The sequence below is a fragment of the Pecten maximus genome, chromosome 4, assembly GCF_902652985.1.
Source record: "Pecten maximus chromosome 4, xPecMax1.1, whole genome shotgun sequence".
Classification (NCBI taxonomy): domain Eukaryota; kingdom Metazoa; phylum Mollusca; class Bivalvia; order Pectinida; family Pectinidae; genus Pecten; species Pecten maximus.
In genome coordinates this window covers 37,353,603-37,381,370 of record NC_047018.1, presented here as the reverse complement: position 1 = coordinate 37,381,370, position 27,768 = coordinate 37,353,603, and the positions used below count along the sequence as shown (strand labels likewise).

Genomic DNA, 27,768 nt, shown 5'->3' with positions numbered 1-27,768 from the left:
ACTTTTGGCTCAGACCTACCTGTTTCTGAGGGTTACCATTTGTTTGGTGATTTTTCAGGTTTGGATATCTGTAAGAGAAGACTGCTGAACCTAGACCTGCCCTCTATCCCCAAACACTTCACAGAGACAGAGAAGACTCTCTACTTGTCATCTCTAGTCCCATTCGACAACGTTTCCATGGTAAGGTAACAACACCACTGTTACTTCATTTAAATTACTCACAGTTTGGTGGAGATCGTTCAATCTTTTTATGGTACAAACCACAAAGGTGAAAATGGTGAAAAATAGACTCGGGCTAGAAAACCAGTTCACTAGACATTCATTTATAGTCATACATTTTGATAAACAAATTAATGTGGTTTTGACAACATGCATTTGACCTTGATATTGTCTGCTAGTGTTTAACCTTGACATTTTTGCTTGTGTTTGACCTTGACATTGTCTTCATGTGTTTGACCTTGAATTGTCTGTTTGTGTTTGACCTTGACATTAACATATACTATTCATAGTTTTTACACTGGAACTGTCTTCCTGTATACAAACATATCTGATTATAGGTGAGAGCCACTGGAGGTTTACTGAAGTACCTCGAGAAGATGAGGATTGGTGTGGAGTTGGAAGACAGTATTGTTGGAGTACCTGTCCTAGATCTGAGGTGTTTCTCACTGTAAGTACTCACCTGTCCTAGATCTGAGGTGTTTCTCACTGTAAGTACTCACCTGTCCTAGATCTGAGGTGTTTCTCACTGTGAGTACTCACCTGTCCTAGATCTGAGGTGTTTCTCACTGTGAGTACTCGCCTGTCCTAGATCTGAGGTGTTTCTCACTGTAAGTACTCACCTGTCCTAGATCTGAGGTGTTTCTCACTGTAAGTACTCACCTGTCCTAGATCTGAGGTGTTTCTCGCTGTAAGTACTCACCTGTCCTAGATCTAAGGTGTTTCTCACTGTAAGTACTCACCTGTCCTAGATCTGAGGTGTTTCTCACTGTAAGTACTCACCTGTCCTAGATCTGAGGTGTTTCTCACTGTAAGTACTCACCTGTCCTAGATCTGAGGTGTTTCTCACTGTGAGTACTCACCTGTCCTAGATCCGAGGTGTTTCTCACTGTAAGTACTCGCCTGTCCTAGGTCTGAGGTGTTTCTCACTGTAAGTACTCACCTGTCCTAGATCTGAGGTGTTTCTCGCTGTAAGTACTCACCTGTCTTAGATCTGAGGTGTTTCTCACTGTTAGTACTCACCTGTCCTAGATCTGAGGTGTTTCTCACTGTAAGTACTCGCCTGTCCTAGATCTGAGGTGTTTCTCGCTGTAAGTACTCACCTGTCCTAGATCTGAGGTGTTTCTCACTGTAAGTACTCACCTGTCCTAGATCTGAAGTGTTTCTCACTGTTAGTACTCACCTGTCCTAGATCTGAGGTGTTTCTCACTGTGAGTACTCACCTGTCCTAGATCTGAGGCGTTTCTCACTGTGAGTACTCACCTGTCCTAGATCTGAGGTGTTTCTCACTGTAAGTACTCACCTGTCCTAGATCTGAGAAGTTTCTCACTGTAAGTACTCACCTGTCCTAGATCTGAGGTGTTTCTCACTGTAAGTACTCACCTGTCCTAGATCTGAGGTGTTTCTCACTGTAAGTACTCACCTGTCCTAGATCTGAGGTGTTTCTCACTGTTAGTACTCACCTGTGTTTCTCACTGTTAGTACTCACCTGTCCTAGATCCGAGATGTTTCTCACTGTAAGTAATCACCTGTCCTAGATCTAAGGTGTTTCTCATTGTTAGTACTCACCTGTCCTAGATCTGAGGTGTTTCTCACTGTAAGTACTCACCTGTCCTAGATCTGAGGTGTTTCTCACTGTTAGTACTCACCTGTCCTAGATCCGAGATGTTTCTCACTGTAAGTAATCACCTGTCCTAGATCTAAGGTGTTTCTCATTGTTAGTACTCACCTGTCCTAGATCTGAGGTGTTTCTCACTGTAAGTACTCACCTGTCCTAGATCTGAGGTGTTTCTCACTGTTAGTACTCACCTGTCCTAGATCTGAGGTGTTTCTCACTGTAAGTACTCACCTGTCCTAGATCTGAGGTGTTTCTCACTGTAAGTACTCACCTGTCCTAGATCTGAGGTGTTTCTCACTGTAAGTACTCACCTGTACTAGATCTGATTTGTCCTCTCAGGAAGTACTTTTATTTTAAGTCCACCAGGAACTAGGGGAAGAGGGGGGGTTTAAGTTTGTATTGGGTGCTATCTTCTTCACTGGCACTTCATACTTGGAATATGGGTTCATTTTTGTGAGGCAGTGTGTAATGTATCAAAAGTAGGTCACTTTGACCTACATTTTGACTTTTTACCTACATCAAAGAAAAAAGTTTATCCAGGCCCTATCTCCTTCAATACTTGTCACTGGAACTTCATGCTTGAGGTATGGGTTCACCTTATCTATCATTAATTTATTATCAGTTAATTTCCAGCTCATAATTTCACACCTGGTGTGTGACTAATTTGTGGAATAGTCTTGTTTTGAACAACAACAAAAAAAAAATTCACAAAGAGCCATTAAAAATGCGCTTGTATCATGTTTTTCAGAGGTGATCAAATGGTATTAGATGACACTGCCTATAGGTAAGTTTTTACTAGGAATTTGTTTATGGGTTTTTCGGGAATTTTTGCTTGTTTTTGAAAGCAAATTTCTTTCCTGTGTTCTAATGTATAATAGTTGGGGTAGTTATAGTACTTAGTATTTTCTGAAGACTTGTTAAGTTTATACTAAAAAAGGTACATAAAAATATGTAGTACACTGTATTTCAAAAATGTTAACCAGCTTGAACATTTCATGCTAGTACATCATATTAAGTAGACATCTTAAAAAAAGCACCAATCCAGTTTTCTATCAATGTATATCAAGGGTATCGGGTTACAAACAATGTCAAATGAAGGTCACGATGTACATGTCCTCGACTCATCCATCTACCAATAACTAGTCTAAGAGGACATATTATCAGCTGTATGGTTTTGTGTGTCAGTGAAGACACACGATGGACCATTGTAAAGATAAAGGTAACATTACTACTGTTGCCATGGTACTAGTTACTAGGTTAATGTGACTTTGAAGACCTGATATAGGGTATACTAGACGGGTGTAATGTGGTTGTCGAAGGTCATATTAGTGAAAAGGACACACTACGATAAACGATACCGATTGTACATTGTAGTTATTTTATCTGATTTCCTGTTCATGTCTCATTTAATCTGTTTGGTCTGATATTCCTGGATATTGTGAAATTAAAAACCAGCATTTGATATTATAAGGGCTAAATTAAAAACTCTTCCGAATACTTTCTTGTCTTTAGTTTCTAGCTATTGATATCCTTGATATTGGGCTATTTATAAAATCAGAATAGTGCTGGTGTATGATATATGTTGATGTTTATAAACACGGTGTGTCATGTTACAACAACCTACTTGATAAGGTCATGATATGGAGGTGATGTCATGTTAGAGGTATTTATAACACTTGGGTCCCCCTTTCCTCCCCCATATCACTTATAACCCCCATTCATACTAAAGGAAGCATTTACTTAAATCCCAGCTCATCTCCAATGTTACAGCATTGAAGGCAAATATCACAATTATTTGACTGAAGAGGTTTTTCAAGTGATGTAAGCAAACCTGTCTTGTTTATATCCGTTTTACTGAGTCCTTGAAATAGTTCACATCATCCAACAACCCTAAATATAAAACGAAAAAAAAAAAAAAAAATGTAGGTCCATCTTCATCAATTTCTGTATGATGACTTCTTTTTAGAGATTTAACATCAAGGGTATTTACTGGTATATATATATATATTACATTTTTATGACTTATGGAAAATTCGAAATAATTTTTAAAAAAAAATAAATAAATAAAATAAATAAATAAAATAAAAAAAATGGATTTGCCTTCTTTATTCATCATAAGTATCATCAATATCCTTGTGATGTGTTTCTTAAGAGATTTAACATCAAGGATATAATTTTATATACATATGGAAGATTAAATACATGTAGATACTGTTTTGTACTTATTTATCTCTGTAAACAACAAAAATTGATAAGCTTGGCTGGAGGTAGAACACAACACATATAGATCCGCATTATAAATGATGGCAATTTGCCACATGTGTATAAACAGGATGTAATATTACAAGTCAGATAAAAAAGGCCAGTTACAATATCGGTGACATAATGGCAAAAGAGGGGAAATGAGGGAGAAGAGAGATGCATTCTACGTGGTTTGGAGATGAACAGTTATCCAAGGGATCCCTTACCCTGTCGTCTTACAAACTAGAAAACATGTGTAAGACATGAATGCCCATGCTACTTAACAAAGAACATGTTATGATACTATGGTGTAAATATGGTGAACCCAATCTGGTGAGGGGTTCTCAAGGTAATACTGATTTGGAATGAGACAGGACCTTAGAATATGATCAGGTAGAGTTTGATGTTATGAAACCATGGTGAAAATATGAACTAAATCGGTTGAGGGATTCTCAAGACATGAAATGGATTCTGAAAAATGTGTCCCAAGTTGAAGGGATGAAGATGACATTGACTCAAATTGGGATGGGATTTGACAAAACGGGGCTGATGGACATAGGTATGCCTGATTAAAACAGGACAGGATTTTATAGAACAGTGCTGACATACATAGGTATGCTTGATTACAAACAGGACGGGATTTTATAGAACAGTGCTGACATACATGGGTATGCCTGATTAAAAACAAGACGGGATTTGACAGAACAGGGCTGACATACATGAGTATGCCAGTTTAATGAAAAAAAAATGGGATGGGATTTGACAGATCGGGGCTGCAACGAGACAAATGTCTCATTTAGGGGATATCATAGATAAATGTTTCAATGTCAAGGTGATAGAATTTGTCCATATGTCACATAGACGATAAAAGGAAAACATCAGATGAGAGAATGATATGCCCTTTGATTATTCAATGAAATCAGTGTTAATATGAAAACACATTACCCTCGGTTCATTGCCTTCTGGAGCTCCGAGCCTGTAGTCAAGGTTCAGCTTGATGGGATATCACAGCAAATCAATTTAATAACTCAGCCTGAGGACAAAGAATGGTGGGGAGGAAAATCATAAACATGCATGATGACAAAACAAAATTAGAGAAAGGTGGTGGGGTAAAGAGTTTAGGGAAACATGAGTGAAGTCCCTTTGTTTACAATAAAAAGGGCTGGGAGATATGGATGTTCAAGGAATAAAGGGGCTTTAGAAGGAAGGGGCAATGCATGTTTTGTGGAAGTTCATTGGATTAAAGGGGTTTTAGAATGAAGAGTTATGTACATTTCCAGAAAAAAGGGGGCCAGGGAGAATAGAAATAAAGAGGTTTTAGAAGGCAATGTACTTAACCAATAAAAAGGGCTGGGAGATGTTCATATGTAAGATCTAAGGAGCTTTAGAAGGAGGGTTATGTACTTAACCCATAAAAAGGGCTGGGATATGTTCATATGTTCTCATGCAACACAGGGTAAAAAACATGTTTAAATCTTCTGACTTAACATGATTTTATGGTGTAGTTTTTATTCCTCACAAAATCAACATTACTCCATAATTTAGACCGTAAAAAAATAACACAAAATTAGAAGTGTTTAAAATATTTGAAATGAATGAATACAACGTAAAATACAAGTCCTTCTTTCCTAGAAGTCCATAGTAAAATAGTAAAACACTAGCCAGTCCTATTCTGAAGTTTCCCGTATCAAACTCTGAAAGGGACTATATGTAGGACTGAAAGGAGCTGAAATAGTATTTAAAACTTCACTGTTAAATAATCACATTATTGTATCGGAGAAGATTTGCCACTACATGTTTATCTGCTATTTATCACCTTAAGTATGTGTATAAATAACATATCAAAATATTAGGGCAAAACTGTGTTTTTTTTTCAAAACAATGACATTGTATCAGTATCATCATTTATGTTCAAATGTCAATATTCTGGTATGTTTTGCAAATCTTAGGAAAAGAAATAACATTATTTTGCACTAAAAGTCATCCCCAACAAATCAAGCTATTAAAAAATCAAGGTAAATTTTGTTTCACTTCAATAATACATGTACACTAGATTTTGTGAGTATTATGAAATGTACTTTTATTACCTCCAGTACAAATACATTAATGTTTGTTTTCCTTTGTTTATTCTTTTTATTTAACCTGTTTCTGGCTGTCATATATACAAGTTGTGTTTACAAAATGTATCAATCAAGTTAGTGAGGATTTTGTGGTTTTGAAGAGATATAGATGACAGGCACCGAAGCATGACTCACCGGACAATACATCTACATTTAGTTGACGTGATATCGTGTCCCTGCATCCTGAATATGGACATGAAACCTGAGCACTTGAAGTCTATCAAGTATTTCATGTTTAGATAATTCTTAATAAATATAAAAAAAATTGTTTTCTCATATGTCAGGAAGATATTTTTTTATGCAATTATATTTTTATAACTTGTATAAAACTGTTTGATCAGTACTTTAGATTTCAACCTCATACAAACATACATTGTAAAGATGGTTTTTCAGTTTTACAAAATTAATCAAACCTCTGATCGTATTTTGTACAGAAATTAAGAAACCAACTATCATGATTTTATCTACCGATTTCATTTGTATGTAAGCAGTCTATTATTTCTGATTTATTGTTTATTTAAAAAAAAAATAGCAAAAAAATTATCTTTGCAGTAACGTTTGCATTGTAGCACTGACTTTGGAAACGATTGCTGTAATGTACATATTTAAGCGGACAGGGATATATTAACCTAACCTAATATACCTCCTTTTTCGAACTCGTTATGTCATAACTTGCTCAATACTTGGCCAAATTCTTCGTGTCAACACTCTTTGGAAAAATTAAAAATTTCTCTTTATGTTATCATTATAATAAAATAAGATTTAATGACCATATTGTATAGAAAATACAATTTTAAAAGTTCTTGTCCAGTTTTCCCTACCAGGGAGTTACCTAACCCTTGATACAGAACTGTACTTTATATGTATGGACTGTGGGTTGGGAAATCATGAAAAGTCCCTTTGGGTGGGCTTATTAGAGCAGGTACACTTTTTAGGTCATACATACATGTATAAAGTATGTATTTTTTTTTCTTTTAAAAACAAAAAAAGGAATCCAGATCAACAGTCCTCTCAATGCCCTAAATCTATTATTATCTTGATTTGAGATTTTGGCTTCATTTCAACGAATTATGAAATTCTAGTAATGTACTTTATTAATATTCTTTGAAAATATATCTCGATTTACAAGATTAGGAAGTACTGGCTTTTGCCCTCCTGAAGGTGATCAATTGCTTTGAGTCTGTAATCAATCTGCAGTGTGTATTTTCCTGTGACATGATATATTAACATACTCAGTGAAGCTGTCTCTTTTTCGATGGGAAAAATGGATGAAGGTCGTTAAGAGCACTTGATAGGTCAGTCACATATTTGGCCAATGTTCCGGTTCAGGGTGTTTACTCAGCACATTGACAGAGATGACCCAAGTCCGGTGTATTTCCCCCAGCTTATCTATCGGAAATATATACACACAAAGATTTCTTTCAAAAGTACTGGAGCTTATACACCAAATCTGGGACTCAGTCTACCTGGTACTAAACACACCTGTATATCTCATCTACTATCTGGCCTACATACCTATATTTAGTAACTGTGTCGTGCTGATGTAATGGAAATAACCAGCGACAGTTCCGTTGGATATTCCTGTTTTCAGTTTGTTGTTTGTATGCTGGCTGACCTTAACAGTACTATAATTCCACCAACTCCACAATATGGAATATCCAAGTTAGATCTTTTCATAGATCTTAGTCATTTGGGTGATAAAGTACATGTACAAGTAACTTTATTAAAACATTGCAATTAATAAATCTGTCACATTTAAAATGAAATTCTTAAAGTTAATTCATTTCAAATTTTATCCTAAAGTGTATTTTTTCAGTTACATTGTTTTTAAAGAATGCTTTAAATACTGATTTTTAAAAATCGAATTTCAGGATTAAGAAAACTTGTTTGTTGCATAAAAAAAAGTCAGAATATAGCTTTTTATAGTATTTTCAAGGATGTATGTTGTTGTTCTTTTCAAATATACATGACATGTATGTACAACAATTCACTATCAAAATTTTCAACAATGACTTCATTTCTGCCCTTGATTTAAAAATTTGTCATGAGTACTGGTTCCGCTTTATAAAGAAACATATTAAACATAATTATTGAAAACATTCTGTTGAGTTCACTTTTCAGATCTGAAGGTCAAATGTACTATTTCTGCAACCTTCTACACAATAACTTAATGTCACTTCCACCAATCAAACTCCAATATTTGACAATAGAGAAGGTGAAATTCTCCTTACTTCTGGAGGGTATTGCTTAGGGTTGCTTCTGCCCAGTGAAGGTTGAAGGTCAAGGTCATTGTTTCTATAAATAGATAATCAGTTTCTATAACTCTTATTTGGGCCAGTTTCTATAACTCTTATTCGGGCTAATCATGATTCTTTGATTTTAAGAATATTTCAAAATTAAAATGGACATCTATTTCTATATATGTAAATGTGAACTTTATTTATTTTACAATTGCGACACAAGTGAAGTTATATCAACTTATATAAATTAATTTCTATATAATCTGTACTATCAGCAGTATATAGGGTATATTACAGTGTCTTAAGAATCACCCTGAGCAACATCACTGACATTTAACTGAAATTGTATGGTGACAACATCAGCAATAAATTTTATGCTTAAATTTTTATTTTTTTTGTCTTAATTAAAGAATATTATTTTCTGATAATATTAAATGCATTTTTATTGATCATAACTATGTATTATCATCCCCAACTTAAAACTAATTAAACAAACAAGATGATTTTTTTTTTTTGATATTTTTATCCTGTTGAGGCTGTGATCGTATACAGTGTCTAAGAGTGTATGTAAGAAGAGATGTGCATCCTTATTTACCGGTTGCTAGGATGTTGATAAGGGGTTTTATGATAAACGGAAGTAAACAATCAATTTAATTCAAGCTATCAGGTAACGGGATTTTCACATTTGATATACCCAGGTAATACTGATATGCTCAAATTATTTGTATAGTTGTATTATTAAACAGGTGTCCTTCCTAAAGTGTTCGTGGTAAATGAACATTGAATGATTAAAGCACCGAGATACGAATGATATACTTCTGTGGGTCCTTACGTAATAATTAGTGGCAGTTAATTAAATGATGACAGAAATTAATTAGGCAATTAATGCAAAGTTGGATGTGAACTACCAATAGTAATTAAATCATTGATCTTTTGATGATTTGTTAATAGGAACTATACATATAATTTGAGTAAATGTTCAGTCACATATACAGTGTTCTATTGAATACAGGACTGAGAATTAATGTATACAATGATTTATAGATTGGTTGTCGAGGATCAACAGACATTATCTAAAGCCTGGCCTAAGTCATTAAAGGCTTATATTTCTTCGTGACTGGAAGTAGATGGAAAGTGTGATGTTATTTGAAACCTATCTGTTGTATAAAATGGGGAAATGTTTGCGGTTACAACAGGAAGATATGTTTTATTCAACAGTGTGTAATTCACTCTTCAGATGCAATTTTGAAACAAAAATAAACAATGATAAAAAAAACGGAAACAGTAAGTTTTGAATTTGAAAAAAAAATGTGCTTGAAATTGGGATTTTTTTATCTATTATATATGTTAATTCGAGAGATATCAAGCCATGTGAAAAAACATCTTTCTATATTTTATAGAATACATCTATAACTGAATTGTGTACCTTACCTGTATTATACAGTGTAATATGAACAGTCCAGTCACCTTATACAGTGGAGACTTGATAGTCCAGTCACCTTGTACAGTGGAGACTTGATAGTCCAGTCACCTTGTACAGTGGAGACTTGATAGTCCAGTCACCTTGTACAGTGGAGACTTGATAGTCCAGTCACCTTGTACAGTAGAGACTTGATAGTCCAGTCACCTTGTACAGTAGAGACTTGATAGTCCAGTCACCTTGTATAGTGGAGACTTGATAGTCCAGTCACCTTGTACAGTGGAGACTTGATAGTCAAGTCACCTTGTACAGTGGATACTTGATAGTCCAGTCACCTTGTATAGTGGGGACTTGATAGTCCAGTCACCTTGTACAGTTGAGTGTTGATAGTACAGTCACCTTGTACAGTGGAGACTTGATAGTCCAGTCACCTTGTATAGTGGAGACTTGATAGTCCAGTCACCTTGTACAGTGGAGACTTGATAGTCAAGTCACCTTGTACAGTGGATACTTGATAGTCCAGTCACCTTGTATAGTGGGGACTTGATGGTCCAGTCACCTTGTACAGTGGAGACTTGATAGTCATGTCACCTTGTACAGTGGAGACTTGATAGTCCAGACACCTTGTAAATGGAGACTTGATAGTCCAGTCACCTTCTTCAGTGGAGACTTGATAGTCCAGTCACCTTCTTCAGTGGAGACTTGATAGTCCAGTCACCTTCTTCAGTGGAGACTTGATAGTCAAGTCACCTTGTACAGTGGATACTTGATAGTCCAGTCACCTTGTATAGTGGGGACTTGATGGTCCAGTCACCTTGTACAGTGGAGACTTGATAGTCCAGTCACCTTGTACAGTAGAGACTTGATAGTCCAGTCACCTTGTACAGTGGAGACTTGATAGTCCAGTCACCTTGTACAGTGGGGACTTGATAGTCCAGTCACCTTGTATATATTGGAGACTTGATAGTCCAGTCACCTTGTACAGTAGAGACTTGATAGTCCAGTCACCTTGTACAGTGGAGACATGATAGTCCAGTCACCTTGTACAATGGAGACATGGTAGTCCCGTCATCTTGTACAGTGGAGACTTGATAGTCCAGTCACTTTGTACAGTGGAGACTTGATAGTCAGGTCACCTTGTACAGTGGAGACTTGATAGTCCAGTCACCTTGTACAGTGGAGACTTGATAGTCCAGTCACCTTGTACAGTGGAGACTTGATAGTCCAGTCACCTTGTACAATGGAGACATGATAGTCCCGTCATCTTGTACAGTGGAGACTTGATAGTCCAGTCACATAACACAGTGGAGACTTGATAGTCCAGTCACCTTGTACAGTGGAGACTCGATAGTCCAGTCACCTTGTACAGTGGAGACTTGATAGTCCAGTCACCTTGTACAGTGGAGACTTGATAGTCCAGTCACCTTGTACAGTGGAGACTTGATAGTCCAGTCACCTTGTACAGTGGAGACTTGATAGTCCAGTCACCTTGTACAGTGGAGACTTGATAGTCCAGTCACCTTGTACAGTGGAGACTTGATAGTCCAGTCACCTTGTACAGTGGATACTTGTTAGTCCACTCACCTTGTATAGTGGAGACTTGATAGTCCAGTCACCTTGTACAGTAGATACTTGATAGTCCAGTCACCTAACACAGAGGAGATTTGGTAGTCCAGTCACCTTGTACAGTGGAGACTTGATAGTCCAGTCACCTTGTACAGTGGAGACTTGATAATCCAGTCACCTTGTACAGTAGAGACTTGATAGTCCAGTCACCTTGTACAGTAGAGACTTGATAGTCCAGTCGCCTTGTATAGTGGAGATTTGATAGTCCAGTCACCTTGTATAGTGGAGACTTGATAGTCCAGTCACCTTGTACAGTGGAGACTTGATAGTCCAGTCACCTTGTACAGTGGAGATTTGATAGTCCAGTCACCTTGTATAGTGGAGACTTGATAGTCCAGTCACCTTGTACAGTGGATACTTGTTAGTCCACTCACCTTGTACAGTGGAGACTTGATAGTCCAGTCACCTTGTACAGTAGATACTTGATAGTCCAGTCACCTAACACAGAGGAGATTTGGTAGTCCAGTCACCTTGTACAGTGGAGACTTGATAGTCCAGTCACCTTGTACAGTGGAGACTTGATAGTCCAGTCACCTTGTACAGTAGAGACTTGATAGTCCAGTCGCCTTGTATAGTGGAGATTTGATAGTCCAGTCACCTTGTATAGTGGAGACTTGATAGTCCAGTCACCTTGTACAGTAGAGACTCGATAGTCCAGTCACCTTGTACAGTGGAGACTCGGTAGTCCAGTCACCTTGTACAGTGGAGACTCGATAGTCCAATCACCTTGTACAGTGGAGACTTGATGGTCCAGTCACCTTGTACAGTGGGGACTTGATAGTCCAGTCACCTTGTAAAGTGGAGACTTGATAGTCCAGTCACCTTGTACAGTGGAGACTTGATAGTCCAGTCACCTTGTATAGTGGAGACTTGATAGTCCAGTCACCTTGTATAGTGGAGACTTGATAGTCCAGTCACCTTGTACAGTAGAGACTTGATAGTCCAGTCACCTTGTACAGTGGAGACTTGATAGTCCAGTCACCTTGTACAGTGGAGACTTGATAGTCCAGTCACCTTGTATAGTGGAGACTTGATAGTCCAGTCACCTTGTACAGTAGAGACTTGATAGTCCAGTCACCTTGTACAGTGGAGACTTGATAGTCCAGTCACCTTGTACAGTGGAGACTTGATAGTCCAGTCACCTTATAAGGCAGTTATGTTATTAATGTTAAATAAGCATGTCTTTACATTTATTGTTTTTGTGTAACTTGAGGCACATAGTAAAAGTAAGGAAATCGTTTAAGTGCTGGTTATTTCCTTAGAGTATAAATTTACTTTTTTTTTCTTCAATTTCATCAGCTCCCTCCAGATTTTCCAGCGTGAATCCCATCCCTCTGCATACAAGGCAGGGTCACGTAGTGCAAAGGAAGGTCTCAGTCTCTTTGGTAAGATACTTGTCTATACTGCTTATACCTATATTATTTGAACATATAGCTGAAAAACAATGCCTGTTCCATGTAACACTGGATCCTATTGTGAGGTCGTTATATACAGGTAAGATATAACATACCTGTACCATGTAACATTGGATCCTTTATTGAGGTCGTTATATACAGGTAAGATATAACATACCTGTACCATGTAACATTGGATCCTATAGTGAGGTCGTTATATACAGGTAAGATATATAACATACCTGTACCATGTAACATTGGATCCTATAGTGAGGTCTTTATATACAGGTAAGATATAACATACCTGTACCATGTAACATTGGATCCTATAGTGAGGTCGTTATATACAGGTAAGATATAACATACCTGTACCATGTAACATTGGATCCTATAGTGAGGTCGTTATATACAGGTAAGATATAACATACCTGTACCATGTAACATTGGATCCTATAGTGAGGTCGTTATATACAGGTAAGATGTAACATACCTGTTCTATGTAACACTGGAACCTATAGAGAGGTCATTATATATAGGTAAGATATAACATACCTGTACCATATAACAACCTGGTACAGGTAAGATATGATATACGGGTTCATTCCAGTTTAGCCAACATTCTGATTGAACACCATTCCACTCTGGCCAACATTTCTATTTTCACACCTTTGCCAGGCTTGGTCATACCTGAGTGACCACCAGGTGAGTTCCAGGTAAAAAGTCCTCACTTGCCTGTATTTGGTAAATTTCAAATCTATCACTTCACACTTTACTATGGCCAATGTACAGATACAGGTGGATTTTCTGGAGAATGGAAGAGGGGGGCATTATCTCCTAAATGCTGGCTACAAATATTCTATTAAGACAAGAAGGACCAATAGAGTGTACCGGAGATGTGTGAGAAGAGATATTAATTGTACTGCATCATTAACAACTGTTCGTAATATTCCAGTTGTGAATTATGGACAGAATCATATCTATCAGCCCGACACTATTGGCCTTGCTGCTGATGCTTTTTTTGATAAACCTTAAGAAAAGATATTAAGATGAAATTACACCAGTACCATCACTGTATGACAAGGAGCTTGGAATGTTGAGGAATAGGGAGTTTGACGGGGATGTCAAGACTCTGATTGAAAAAATTCCTGTTTTTGAAAATGTTAAGTCAGGTCTTTATAATCACAGGATAAAGTCCATTCCAAAATTACCAGCTTCGCAACAGGAAATCGCCCTTCGACATCACATCTATTGACATGTTGATTATAGATTGGATTATAAATTAATACATTACAAGTACAAACTGGATTATATAATTGATTGTGTGATTTATAATGAATTGTCTTTCCTTCACTTTTTACCTGTAGTGGGAAGTTTGTTTGAAATGTACTGCTATTTTAATAGAAGTGTAGTTTGTGGTATTGTGTGGGCAGTAGACGGCAGTAATGTGTAGGTGGGGGTGTAGCCATATACTTAGGCTAACACAATATCTTGTCAGTGTTTCATACGCTAACAGATGGTTGATTTTGAGTTTTTAAATGACAATTGTTTGTATGTTGATTAAATCTGTACTGGAAATAATGGTACAGTAACACTAAAAATGCCCTTTTACATACTTGTAAAGTATGAATTTTCAGGGTTTTTTTTTGTTTTTTATGTTTTTGTTTTTTGTTTTACTTCAATCTGAATGCGTTTTTTTATGATTATAGGGATTCTGAATCGCTGTCGATCCCAAGTAGGCAGTAGAAAGCTGAGGTGAGGACATAAACTTTCCTTCTATTATTTTTGTATAAAAACCATTGTTTTTCATTAGCTTGGCCTGATAGTGGCTTTTAGCTTCATATTTCATTTGATTTTCTTTGTATTATATTGATAATTCATGATGAAAGGACTGTAGCAAGTCTAATGAGAAATTTGAATTTTACTGACACAAAAACTTAAATAGTCCCAAGAGGGCAGTATTTCCTGATAGTATTGTCGAAAGATAGAATAGTCCCAAGAGGGCAGTATTTCCTGATAGTATTGTCGAAAGATAGAATAGTCCCAAGAGGGCAGTATTTCCTGATAGTATTGTCGAAAGATAGAATAGTCCCAAGAGGGCAGTATTTCCTGATAGTATTGTCGAAAGATAGAATAGTCCCAAGAGGGCAGTATTTCCTGATAGTATTGTCGAAAGATAGAATAGTCCCAAGAGGGCAGTATTTCCTGATAGTATGATGTATAGAGATAGAATAGTCCGGAGAGGGCAGTATTTCCTGATAGTATTATACATAGAGATGGAATAGTCCCGAGAGGGCAGTATTTCCTGATAGTATGATGTATAGAGGTGGAATAGTCCCGAGAGGGCAGTATTTCCTGATAGTATTGTGGAGAGATGGAATAGTCCCGAGAGGGCAGTATTTCCTGATAGTATTGTGGAGAGATGGAATAGTCCCGAGAGGGCAGTATTTCCTGATAGTTTTATATATAGAGATGGAATAGTCCTGAGAGGGCAGTATTTCCTGATAGTATTATATATAGAGATGGAATAGTCCCGAGAGGGCAGTATTTCCTGATAGTATTATATATAGAGATGGAATAGTCCCGAGAGGGCAGTATTTCCTGATAGTATTGTGGAGAGATGGAATAGTCCCGAGAGGGCAGTATTTCCTGATAGTATGATGTATAGAGATGGAATAGTCCCGAGAGGGCAGTATTTCCTGATAGTATTGTGGAGAGATGGAATAGTCCCGAGAGGGCAGTATTTCCTGATAGTTTTATATATAGAGATGGAATAGTACCGAGAGGGCAGTATTTCCTGATAGTATTGTGGAGAGATAGAATAGTCCTGAGAGGGCAGTATTTCCTGATAGTATGATGTATAGAGATGGAATAGTCCCGAGAGGGCAGTATTTCCTGATAGTATTATATATAGAGATGGAATAGTCCTGAGAGGGCAGTATTTCCTGATAGTATGATGTATAGAGATGGAATAGTCCCGAGAGGGCAGTATTTCCTGATAGTATTGTGGAGAGATGGAATAGTCCCGAGAGGGCAGTATTTCCTGATAGTATTATATATAGAGATGGAATAGTCCCGAGAGGGCAGTATTTCCTGATAGTATGATGTATAGAGATGGAATAGTCCCGAGAGGGCAGTATTTCCTGATAGTATTATATATAGAGATGGAATAGTCCTGAGAGGGCAGTATTTCCTGATAGTATGATGTATAGCGATGGAATAGTCCCGAGAGGGCAGTATTTCCTGATAGTATTGTGGAGAGATGGAATAGTCCCGAGAGGGCAGTATTTCCTGATAGTATGATGTATAGCGATGGAATAGTCCCGAGAGGGCAGTATTTCCTGATAGTATGATGTATAGCGATGGAATAGTCCCGAGAGGGCAGTATTTCCTGATAGTATGATGTATAGAGATGGAATAATCCCGAGAGGGCAGTATTTCCTGATAGTATGATGTATAGCGATGGAATAGTCCCGAGAGGGCAGTATTTCCTGATAGTATTATATATAGAGATGGAATAGTCCCGAGAGGGCAGTATTTCCTGATAGTATTGTGGAGAGATGGAATAGTCCCGAGAGGGCAGTATTTCCTGATAGTATTATATATAGAGATGGAATAGTCCCGAGAGGGCAGTATTTCCTGATAGTATTGTGGAGAGATGGAATAGTCCCGAGAGGGCAGTATTTCCTGATAGTATTGTGGAGAGATGGAATAGTCCCGAGAGGGCAGTATTTCCTGATAGTATGATGTATAGAGATGGAATAGTCCCGAGAGGGCAGTATTTCCTGATAGTATGATGTATAGAGATGGAATAGTCCCGAGAGGGCAGTATTTCCTGATAGTATTGTGGAGAGATGGAATAGTCCCGAGAGGGCAGTATTTCCTGATAGTATTATATATAGAGATGGAATAGTCCCGAGAGGGCAGTATTTCCTGATAGTATTGTGGAGAGATGGAATAGTCCCGAGAGGGCAGTATTTCCTGATATTATTATATATAGAGATGGAATAGTCCCGAGAGGGCAGTATTTCCTGATAGTATTATATATAGAGATGGAATAGTCCCGAGAGGGCAGTATTTCCTGATAGTATTGTGGAGAGATGGAATAGTCCCGAAAGGGCAGTATTTCCTGATAGTATTATATATAGAGATGGAATAGTCCCGAGAGGGCAGTATTTCCTGATAGTATTATATATAGAGATGGAATAGTCCCGAGAGGGCAGTATTTCCTGATAGTATTGTGGAGAGATGGAATAGTCCCGAGAGGGCAGTATTTCCTGATAGTATTGTGGAGAGATGGAATAGTCCCGAGAGGGCAGTATTTCCTGATAGTATTATATATAGAGATGGAATAGTCCCAAGAGGGCAGTATTTCCTGATAGTATTGTGGAGAGATGGAATAGTCCCGAGAGGGCAGTATTTCCTGATAGTATTGTGGAGAGATGGAATAGTCCCGAGAGGGCAGTATTTCCTGATAGTATTATATATAGAGATGGAATAGTCCAGAGAGGGCAGTATTTCCTGATAGTATTGTGGAGAGATGGAATAGTCCCGAGAGGGCAGTATTTCCTGATAGTATTATATATAGAGATGGAATAGTCCCGAGAGGGCAGTATTTCCTGATAGTATTATATATAGAGATGGAATAGTCCCGAGAGGGCAGTATTTCCTGATAGTATCATATATATAGAGATGGAATAGTCCCGACAGGGCAGTATTTCCTGATAGTATGATGTATAGAGATGGAATAGTCCCGAGAGGGCAGTATTTCCTGATAGTATTATACATAGAGATGGAATAGTCCCGAGAGGGCAGTATTTCCTGATAGTATGATGTATAGAGATGGAATAGTCCCGAGAGGGCAGTATTTCCTGATAGTATGATGTATAGAGATGGAATAGTCCCGAGAGGGCAGTATTTCCTGATAGTATTGTGGAGAGATGGAATAGTCCCGAGAGGGCAGTATTTCCTGATAGTATTATATATAGAGATGGAATAGTCCCGAGAGGGCAGTATTTCCTGATAGTATTGTGGAGAGATGGAATAGTCCCGAGAGGGCAGTATTTCCTGATAGTATTATATATAGAGATGGAATAGTCCCGAGAGGGCAGTATTTCCTGATAGTATTATATATAGAGATGGAATAGTCCCGAGACGGCAGTATTTCCTGATAGTATTATATATAGAGATGGAATAGTCCCGAGAGGGCAGTATTTCCTGATAGTATTGTGGAGAGATGGAATAGTCCCGAGAGGGCAGTATTTCCTGATTGTATTATATATAGAGATGGAATAGTCCCGAGAGGGCAGTATTTCCTGATAGTATTGTGGAGAGATGGAATAGTCCCGAGAGGGCAGTATTTCCTGATAGTATGATGTATAGAGATGGAATAGTCCCGAGAGGGCAGTATTGCAGCGCCCTCTCAACAAGTGCATTATGAGTGTAGTACACCATTCTTTTATTTGAATATTTCAATATTCAACCACCGTCTGAGGACCTAGTCAGCATCAACCATTTTTGTCGTCAGTCCAGCACAACAGTACCAAGGGACATTACTCTAGATTCACATTCAATCTCGCGCCAAATTTGAGAGTGCCTTGAGGACAGACACTATTGCCTCTTAGTACATCACATGACAGAATACTGACTTTCCATTGGCTACACACATGAGTACAATGAGGGGATAGTGTCGGCTCCTCCAGGCACGAATTCCAATCAGATTTGAATCTATTGTGATGTAATTATTCATGTTGTGCTTAATGCAGACGAAGAAAATAACTGATGCTGAAAGGCCCTCTGATGGTGAAATAGTCAGTTGAATATTGAAATTACTGTTTTCTGGAGAGGGAATTGTACCATGCCATTCCTCAACAACAGACCATAGTGCCCTCAAAAGAAGACATTAACACAAATAGTATACATGTGTGGCCAGTGGAAATAACTTCGCAAGGAGCAGAGGCCGTCACAGGGGTGGGCATAAGCTTAATATCGGTATCTACTGCTTTATCATGGATCGTTCAGATGATGAAAAGTGCTGGAATCAGGGGTCATGTTTCCCCCTTTTCTTACGTACATGACACAATATTTGATTTTATCATGTTAAAGACAAAAATTACTTCTATTCTCTACAAGTTTGGACAAAAAATGCACTTGGAAATTGAGAAAAAGTGCTGGGAAAGTCATGGAGTTTCGGTATGTAAAAATCTATACGAACCATGTCGATGAACTATTTGCTTAGTCACAGCTTGTTACTACCCTCTACCTGTATTTAGTGTCAAGGAGCAGAAACTATAAAGCTCAATATCGGCAAATTAATGAACTTTTAGTTTATAATTAGTTACTTTTCTTTACTACAGCATTCCTACACTGTTTACAGATTACAGTTATAGTCCTAGTAATGGAGATACAGTGTACACAGTTATTTAGTCAAACCTGTCATATGGGAACTTCCAAGGGAGCCAATGAAATGGTCACATATTACAGGTGGTCTCTTAATCCAGGTTCAGGTAATTACTAGGTAGTTTAGTAATTAACATTCGGAAGAAACAATATTATCACATATAAGACAGAGTCACTTAATTCAGGTTGTCACTTAAGGCAGGTTTGACTGTATTCCATTTCTTTTAGGGAAAACAAATATTTTAAATGTTTGTGTAAGCATCATAGTTTCTTATATGATTCACACAACACTTTCAGTACATAAAATTTATCTCTGTCAAATTTTCCAGGAAATGTGTATTTATTTTTATGTATTTTAGATAACAAAAGCTCACGATCACAAATTCTAAACTGTACTTCTGACAGTGTATAAAATGTATGTCAAGTTATTTTCGAAGTTACACATGCTGCGGTCTGTAATGGTGAATCATATAAAACCTGGAATGATTTCCATGAAATATATAGTGTCTGTAGTTGGCAGGACATTGGGAAGTGAATAAGAAGCTCCTAAGCTTTGACTCATTTCCTAGAAATCCAATCTACTGCTGTATATAGTGTACAGACACAGCTGGATCAATACCGGGCCAGATTGTGACCTTCACCGGCTTGTGTCTGTACCAGTTGACCCTGCTTCAACACACTTTCACTGAAAAGACCACATATTAGCAGGAAAAGATATCCCATCTTGGAATTAATTGAAATGATGGGAAAATGTTTTTCTAAGAATTTATTTTGGATGTAGAAACCATTTTAAGTCTTTGAGTGAGTAGTTTTTTTCAGGACAACTATAATTATTAGCTCATCTGGTCTGAAGGACCATGGTGAGATTATGCCATACCATGGCATCCATCCATCAACAATTTAACAAAAAGACTGCTTCTTAATTACTAATTGGAATTTAACCTCATTTATTTGGAAGCATCTGTAAGTGATGGGGATTCAAAAAAGATAAAATGGTGGGGCTGACCCCCTAGGGAGCTGAGGGGAAGGGCCAAAAGGGAGCAATTTGGCTATATTGCTAAAAACAACTTCTTTTCTAGTTATGACATGATGAAGGAAAGTTTATCAATTAAACAATGAGTCTACTGACCAACACATACCAATAAACTGTTTCTTCACCAACACAAACCAATTATCTGTTTCTTCACCAACACAAACCAATTAACTGTATCTTCACCAACACAAACCAATTAACTGTATCTTCACCAAACAAACCAATTAACTGTTTCATCACCAACTGTCCAACACAAACTAATAAACTGTTTCTTCACCGTGAAATGACTCTAGTATTTTACTTTTTCACTTTATCTTAGACTGTCTGTTGTGCATCTGTAAACAACTGACAACTTCTCATGTACCCCTGGGTCAATAAAGATAGATAAGTTCTAAAAAAATTCTAGGAATCAGATTATTAATCTTCCATAACCCCCACCTACCAGGGTCAAGTAGTGGGGCCTAAAAGGGGGCTAGCTGGTAGCTAAAAATTCAGCAATCTTCTTCAGACCCAGTTATGCTGAAATTGAACATTCTTCAACTTTGAATCTGTTTACTGGATATTAGATAAAGCTGAGATCTCTGTAAAAGGATCACAGCAACAAAAATGGCCATTGGTCAATAACAAAACTCGGGTGACCGTTAAGCCTCATGGCACTTTAGTTCCCTAACGGTGAAACTAGGGGGATTATAGGTTTTCTATCCATCATTTATTTGCATACATAATGCCTGAGTTTGTCAGTGCTCTAGCAGTTTCATTTCTTGAGGGATTCTGATCAAACTTCACACAATGATAAAGGAACATAATATCAGGCAAATTTGAGTTTCAGGGTTTGTGGGTCAAGGTCACTGGTACTTTTTAGCGGGAGTGGTAGGGGACATGTATTGCTTCAGCAATACTCAGTATGTTTATTGCACTGTTAGTTTATTTTTGAGGTAGTTTGTAAGTGAGGTTTAGTTAGACAATTTAGTTAGCTCTGCTTAGCCATGGGGTTTAACTTCTAACTGTGTGTGACTTTACGATTCAGAATGTGGTGTCTACAGCCCCTACGAGATCTATGTGTGTTGACCCAGAGACAAAACGCCATTGCTTTCTTCGTAAGCCCTCGTAACATTGAGGTGCTTACGACGCTGACCGATTGCCTTAAACACATCAAGAATGTCACGGTGAGTTCAATCTTCTGACCAGGACTGGTCAGTTCATATGTCACGGTCAGCAAAAGTGTCACTGTTTCCTCTTCAAACTGTGGATGTCAGACACATACTGACATCAGTCATAGGTTTTATGAGGTGTTTAGTGGTATTAAAACAATTAACTACAGCATTGTAAATTTTCAGTGAGCTACACTGCTGCATCAGCAGATTTTTTTTGTTTTCTAAAAAGTAAAATGGCCAACAGGTGGCAATCTTGTATTTCGACAGCTGAATTTTAATGTCATTCTTAGCACCATGTAGGTCAAATTTACTTAATTAAAAGGCCTAGAATCAAGATACTTGGCTGGTAGGTTCCTTGGATTGAGGCCAACAAATTTTGCTAAAAGGATAACCTTGACCTATATTCAATGCTATAGGTGTCGGCTTTCTTTAAACGATCAAACGTCTTATTCTGATTAACCTAGAATCAGCAGGATTATAAAAGGAATGTATAGAGAAGTAGGGAAAGGATGTATAGAAAAATAGAGAAAAGATTGCATATATAGTCTAACCAATAAAGATCAAACAGTATTAAGTGCCAAAATCCCTCTGGGATCTCGAGTTCTATTTAGTCTGTAGTAAATTTATATTATATGTAAATGATTTCCAAAATGACTTTACTGATAATGTTTTCATCACCATCAGAGGGTTCTGGCCAGAATGACCAACACTCAAGCTTCGGTTGGAGACTGGCAGGCACTCTACAAGGTATGTATGGCTTCAGAGGAAATTAAAACTACCATAACAGGTGAATTATATACATCAGCTTGTGGTTTCAATTTGAAAGTTGACCAAGCTGAATTCAAAACCAGTACTAAAATCTGAACATGCAAAAGAGACTTGAAATTCACAGACAAATAAATCAGTGTGCCTTAATTGTGCAATGCCTTGTGGTATTTTTCTGGATATTGCAAATATCCTGCCTGCTTATAATGTTGAAAGGACAAAGGAGAAAAAAGTACTGTCAGTATGGGGATGCTCTGACAGGCTATATAGTTAGGATAGAGATAGGGATACATAAGTCACAGGACAATTCTAGATACAGGAGTGTGTGGTCATTCAGACTAAACCAATGAATACGTTAAACGCTTACACCTTAACATTTTTTTTCTATTTGGCAGTATTTGTATAGGTAGGTGAAATTATCAGTGATATGTTATAATCAATTCATTCCCAAATATTCCATTTTACTCTGTTTTAATATCTTACCATAACTTATATAATTATGCTGTGTGGATAATCCGATTTTAGTCCCCTACCGGTGCAACTGGGGGAATATATGTTTCCTCCCCATCCGAATGTCTGTCCGTCCACTCAGTTTTCCACTTTTTTCTTAGCCATGTTTCAAGGTAATATGGTGAAAGTTATTATGTAACTTCAGAATGAGTAGCTAGAGATCAAGTTCGAGTTTAGAGTTATTGGGTCAAGGTCAAGGTCACTTACTATTGTTAGCAGGGGCTAGTACCCAGCATGCTTGTTAACGTATTGTGAGTTTTGTTAAAAATAATTAGCTGCCCCAATCATCGTCCTGTGTATAATTCAAGTAAATAATGCTTTGATTACAGACAGCCTATCATGCCATCTACATTGGAGATATATGTAGGGCTCAGAACAAGGGAATTGATATCTTCAAAAAGGTGAGATCCAGAACAAATCTCTGATTAATATCTTAACATATAAGGACTAGCTCATACCTGAGTTAAGATTTTATTTAAAGATAAATGAGATTTATTTAATATCTTATCAAGTGCCTTTAAATCATTTTAATATTTTTTTCTAGAAGAGTTCAAGTTTCAAGTTTTATTATATCCAAATGCAATACAACATATAGGTAACAAATTAAATATACATGATTAAATTTTTTCATACCTGATACAAAGTGCTGGTGAGTTTGTGCAGTGTTTGTTTTACTACTTAATTAACTTTTCTTTTAATCAACTTCTAAGAAATTAATTAGTTTGTTAAACTGCATATTATATTAACACAAGTTTGAGATTCTATTGATCATATTATCAGGTGATAGTTTCTGTAGAGGCTGATGTGGTGGGAAAGTGATATTTTATGTCTATATTATAGATATCCACCAACTTCACAGAGGATCTGCACCGCATCGCTACTCTTGTCAGCAAGATCGTAAGTTTTATTTATTTTACAACTTTTATGAATCTAGTTTAATGTAATTACTGTTATTTAATAGCCATATTGACATGGATGTTAGTTTGTTAGTGGTGATTGTTAGGTGAAATCTTTTTAAACTTGTTTACTCAGCACTGTTGAATTACACAAGGTCAATTCGAGGGTTTTAGCTGAGGCAGTGATAAAGTTGTACTTATAGTTTTTTGTGGTATGAATCATGGAGAAAATGGTGTGAAATATCTTACAGTGCATGCACATGTATATTAGTAGTGGAATGTGTGTATGATATATAGTCAATGATAATAATTAATACTATGTGGTGATGATGTGATCAATTAATTAGGTGTTACACGTGACAGGTAATCAGCTGACTGTTAGTCCGACCTTGAGTGATGGCTTTACGTTTGGTTTAATGACCTTGGGCCAATCATGTGACATCTCAAAAAGTAAGCTGGTTGCCCAGGGGTCAAGTGATAAATTTTCATTTTGTGTGGCCGTTCACTGAAGTGTTATAGTGTGCACTTTGTCAGGTGTGTCCGTCACCTGTACATGTTACCTGTATATTTTACCTGTAATTACCTGTCTGTGTTACCTGTTGCATACATGCACATAATCTGTCTCTCCCCCACCTGCCATGAGTTCCTGGTATGTGAACTTGATAGGTGTGTCAATCTGTGATGTTTGATTTCGTGCCAGTGGTCTTGTCAATGATATGGCATGCTGATTTCATTATCATTACAGGTATTTTTTTCTCTGCTTCAAAATTTTTATTATGCAAATATTCTGATTTTTTTCACATGAGGAATTGTTGTGGCTGATATGTATTAAACATGTTAATGACAATGTACAGTGTGTATGTACATATAGTAGATACAGGTGCAATTAGGTGAATGCTGTTTATGTACATATATTATATACAGGTGCAATTAGGTGCAGGCTGTTTATGTACATATATTATATACAGGTGCAATTAGGTGCAGGCTGTTTATGTACATATATTATATACAGGTGCAATTAGGTGCAGGCTGTTTATTTACATATATTATATACGGTGCAATTAGGTGCATGCTGTTTATGTACATATATTATATACAGGTGCAATTAGGTGCAGGCTGTTTATGTACATATATTATATACAGGTGCAATTAGGTGCAGGCTGTTTATGTACATATATTATATACAGGTGCAATTAGGTGCAGGCTGTTTATGTACATATATTATATACGGTGCAATTAGGTGCAGGCTGTTTATGTACATATATTATATACAGGTGCAATTAGGTACATGCTGTTTATGTACATATATTATATACAGGTGCAATTAGGTGCAGGCTGTTTATATACAGGTGCAATTAGGTGCATGCTGTTTATGTACATATATTATATACAGGTGCAATTAGGTGCAGGCTGTTTATGTACATATATTATATACGGTGCAATTAGGTGCAGGCTGTTTATGTACATATATTATATACAGGTGCAATTAGGTGCATGCTGTTTATGTACATATATTATATACTGGTGCTATTAGATGCATGCACTCTGTGTATGTGTACATATTATATACAAGTGCAATTAGGTTCATGCATTCTGTGTGTGTGTGTACATATATACAGGTGCAATTGATTTAATGCATTGTGTGTGTGTGTGTGTGTGTAAATATATATGCAGGTGCAATTGAGTTCATGCATTCTGTTTATGTGTGCATATTTACATTACATAACATTACATATATATATAGCTTAGAAACACAAATGACGAAAGAAGACAACTTCATATCATCTTATAGACGACTTCCACAATGATCATGTCAGGGTATTGGGCCGACCATCACTGCGCCATTGAAACGTTCTTTTTAAGAACGCCGATGTGGTGCAGCGGTATAAGCTGCAGGTATTTCTGGCTAGGTGATTGGGTGCCGTAGATCGTGAGTTCGAGGCCCGGTCAGGGCACGAGTCAAAAAGTTGTCTTCCTTCGTCATTTGTGTTTCTAAGCTATATATCTATTTATTAGCACAATGTATCATATACACTATGTGTTGGTGATCCGAAGATATAGATTTGAATTTCCTGTCGTAGTTGTACCGAGAGAAATAACATTACATATATATATATAGGTGTATTTGGATCCTCTGCATTGTTTCTTAACTGTTACAGTAATATATACACAGGACCTTGTCCTCTATCCTCTGTCTCACCTCACAGCTGGGGAAACTGAAGTGCTTTGTTGTGGCAGTGACCTTTTGTTTATCCTCACATTTAATTCCCCTGTAATAGGCATTCTTCTGTACCACAAGGAGGGACCACTTGACGACAGCAAGTGTTTGTATAGGTATAAAATGTCTAAGTGTTGGCCTAATTCAGGTGTAACAATGACCTTGACCTGCGTAGAGTTGATTCTAGTGAGTTGGATTCAAATGTGTAAAATACTCTACTGAATGGAATGACACAGAAATGGAGGGGAAACGATTGAAGGAATCACAGACAAAAAATGGAAAATAATTATTTCATTTTACCATAATTAAGGAAAAGTCATGTTAATTTATGAAGGGCTGCAGGGTGTCTTTATGTGGACAAACCAGAAGGAGAAATCCAAAGTCTTTTGATACTCCCCATAGGTGACCTTATACCTTTTTACATCAGATTGGGGATAAAACACCCCTGTTACCTTAATGAAAGTCAGATGCACTATCCACTGCACAATGTCGACACTGGAATGTCTACAGTAAAGAGAAAATAATACACAAGGTGGGAGGGTGGGGATAGGATGACGGGGAAAATAATGGGTAAGACAGTGACAGAGTCAACAGAAAAGTAAAGGCAAAATTAATTCAAAAAAAAAAAGAGATGAATAATGCATTAAATATCAGTGAAACCTGTACAGACCTCTTTGATTGTAAGTGCTTGTAAGGTTTGGTTTAAAGGCATGTTGCCAGTTGCATGAAGATTAAGTAATTGATACTCTTGCGACCTAATTTCATCAAGAATTATTTCATATGATCAATGAAGGCATTGTTATTAATTATGGTTGTGCTAATAATAGTTTCTGTATAGTTAGTGCTAGTTTGTGCTAATTATAGTTTCTGTAAATAATATAAGTTTTTGCTGATTATAGTTTCTGTATAGTTTGTACTAATTATAGTTTCTGTATAGTTTGTGCTAATTGTAGTTTCTGTATAGTTTGTGCTAATTGTAGTTTCTGTATAGTTTGTGCTAATGCTGTTGTATGCTGAATGAGGAATGGGCTTCAAAAGCTTTAATATTGATGGTTGATTTTCTTGAAGAACATACCTTGAAAAGTGATAAGCTTTAGGTCATATGGCTTGAAGATTGGCTTGAAAATTGTATGTTGAAGGTTGAACAGGCTTGAAGAATGTATTTTGAGTATTGACAGGCTTGAAGAATGTATTTGTAGTACACTGTATTGACTGGCTTGAAGAATGTATTTTGAGAATTGACAGGCTTGAAGAATGTATTTTGAGAATTGACAGGCTTGAAGAATGTATTTTGAGAATTGACAGGCTTGAAGAATGTATTTTTAGTATTGACTGGCTTGAAGAATGTATTTTGAGAATTGACAGGTTTGAAGAATGTATTTTTAGTATTGACTGGCTTGAAGAATGTATTTTGAGTATTGACAGGCTTGAAGAATGTATTTTTAGAATTGACTGGCTTGAAGAATGTATTTTTAGTATTGACTGGTTTGAAGAATGTATTTTGAGAATTGACAGGCTTGAAGAATGTATTTTTAGTATTGACTGGCTTGAAGAATGTATTTTGAGAATTGACAGGTTTGAAGAATGTATTTTTAGTATTGACTGGCTTGAAGAATGTATTTTGAGTATTGACAGGCTTGAAGAATGTATTTATAGAATTGACTGGCTTGAAGAATGTATTTTTAGTATTGACTGGTTTGAAGAATGTATTTTGAGAATTGACAGGCTTGAAGAATGTATTTTTAGTATTGACTGGCTTGAAGAATGTATTTTGAGTATTGACAGGCTTGAAGAATGTATTTTTAGAATTGACTGGCTTGAAGAATGAATTTTTAGTATTGACTGGTTTGAAGAATGTATTTTGAGAATTGACAGGCTTGAAGAATGTATTTTTAGTATTGACTGGCTTGAAGAATGTATT

General features: G+C 36.9%; 1 protein-coding gene across 1 annotated transcript in view; it reads left to right on the top strand.

Moving 5' to 3' along the window:
- LOC117325997 (mutS protein homolog 5-like) overlaps positions 1-27,768 on the top strand; it is a 65,818-nt gene that overhangs the window by 16,065 nt on the left and 21,985 nt on the right. Inside the window, exons 6-14 of the mRNA XM_033882548.1 lie at positions 59-180; positions 558-667; positions 2,583-2,618; positions 12,781-12,866; positions 14,582-14,627; positions 21,332-21,470; positions 22,143-22,205; positions 23,063-23,134; positions 23,574-23,630. Coding sequence (XP_033738439.1) covers positions 59-180; positions 558-667; positions 2,583-2,618; positions 12,781-12,866; positions 14,582-14,627; positions 21,332-21,470; positions 22,143-22,205; positions 23,063-23,134; positions 23,574-23,630 — 731 coding nt within the window. The remainder of the gene's footprint in view (positions 1-58; positions 181-557; positions 668-2,582; positions 2,619-12,780; positions 12,867-14,581; positions 14,628-21,331; positions 21,471-22,142; positions 22,206-23,062; positions 23,135-23,573; positions 23,631-27,768) is intronic.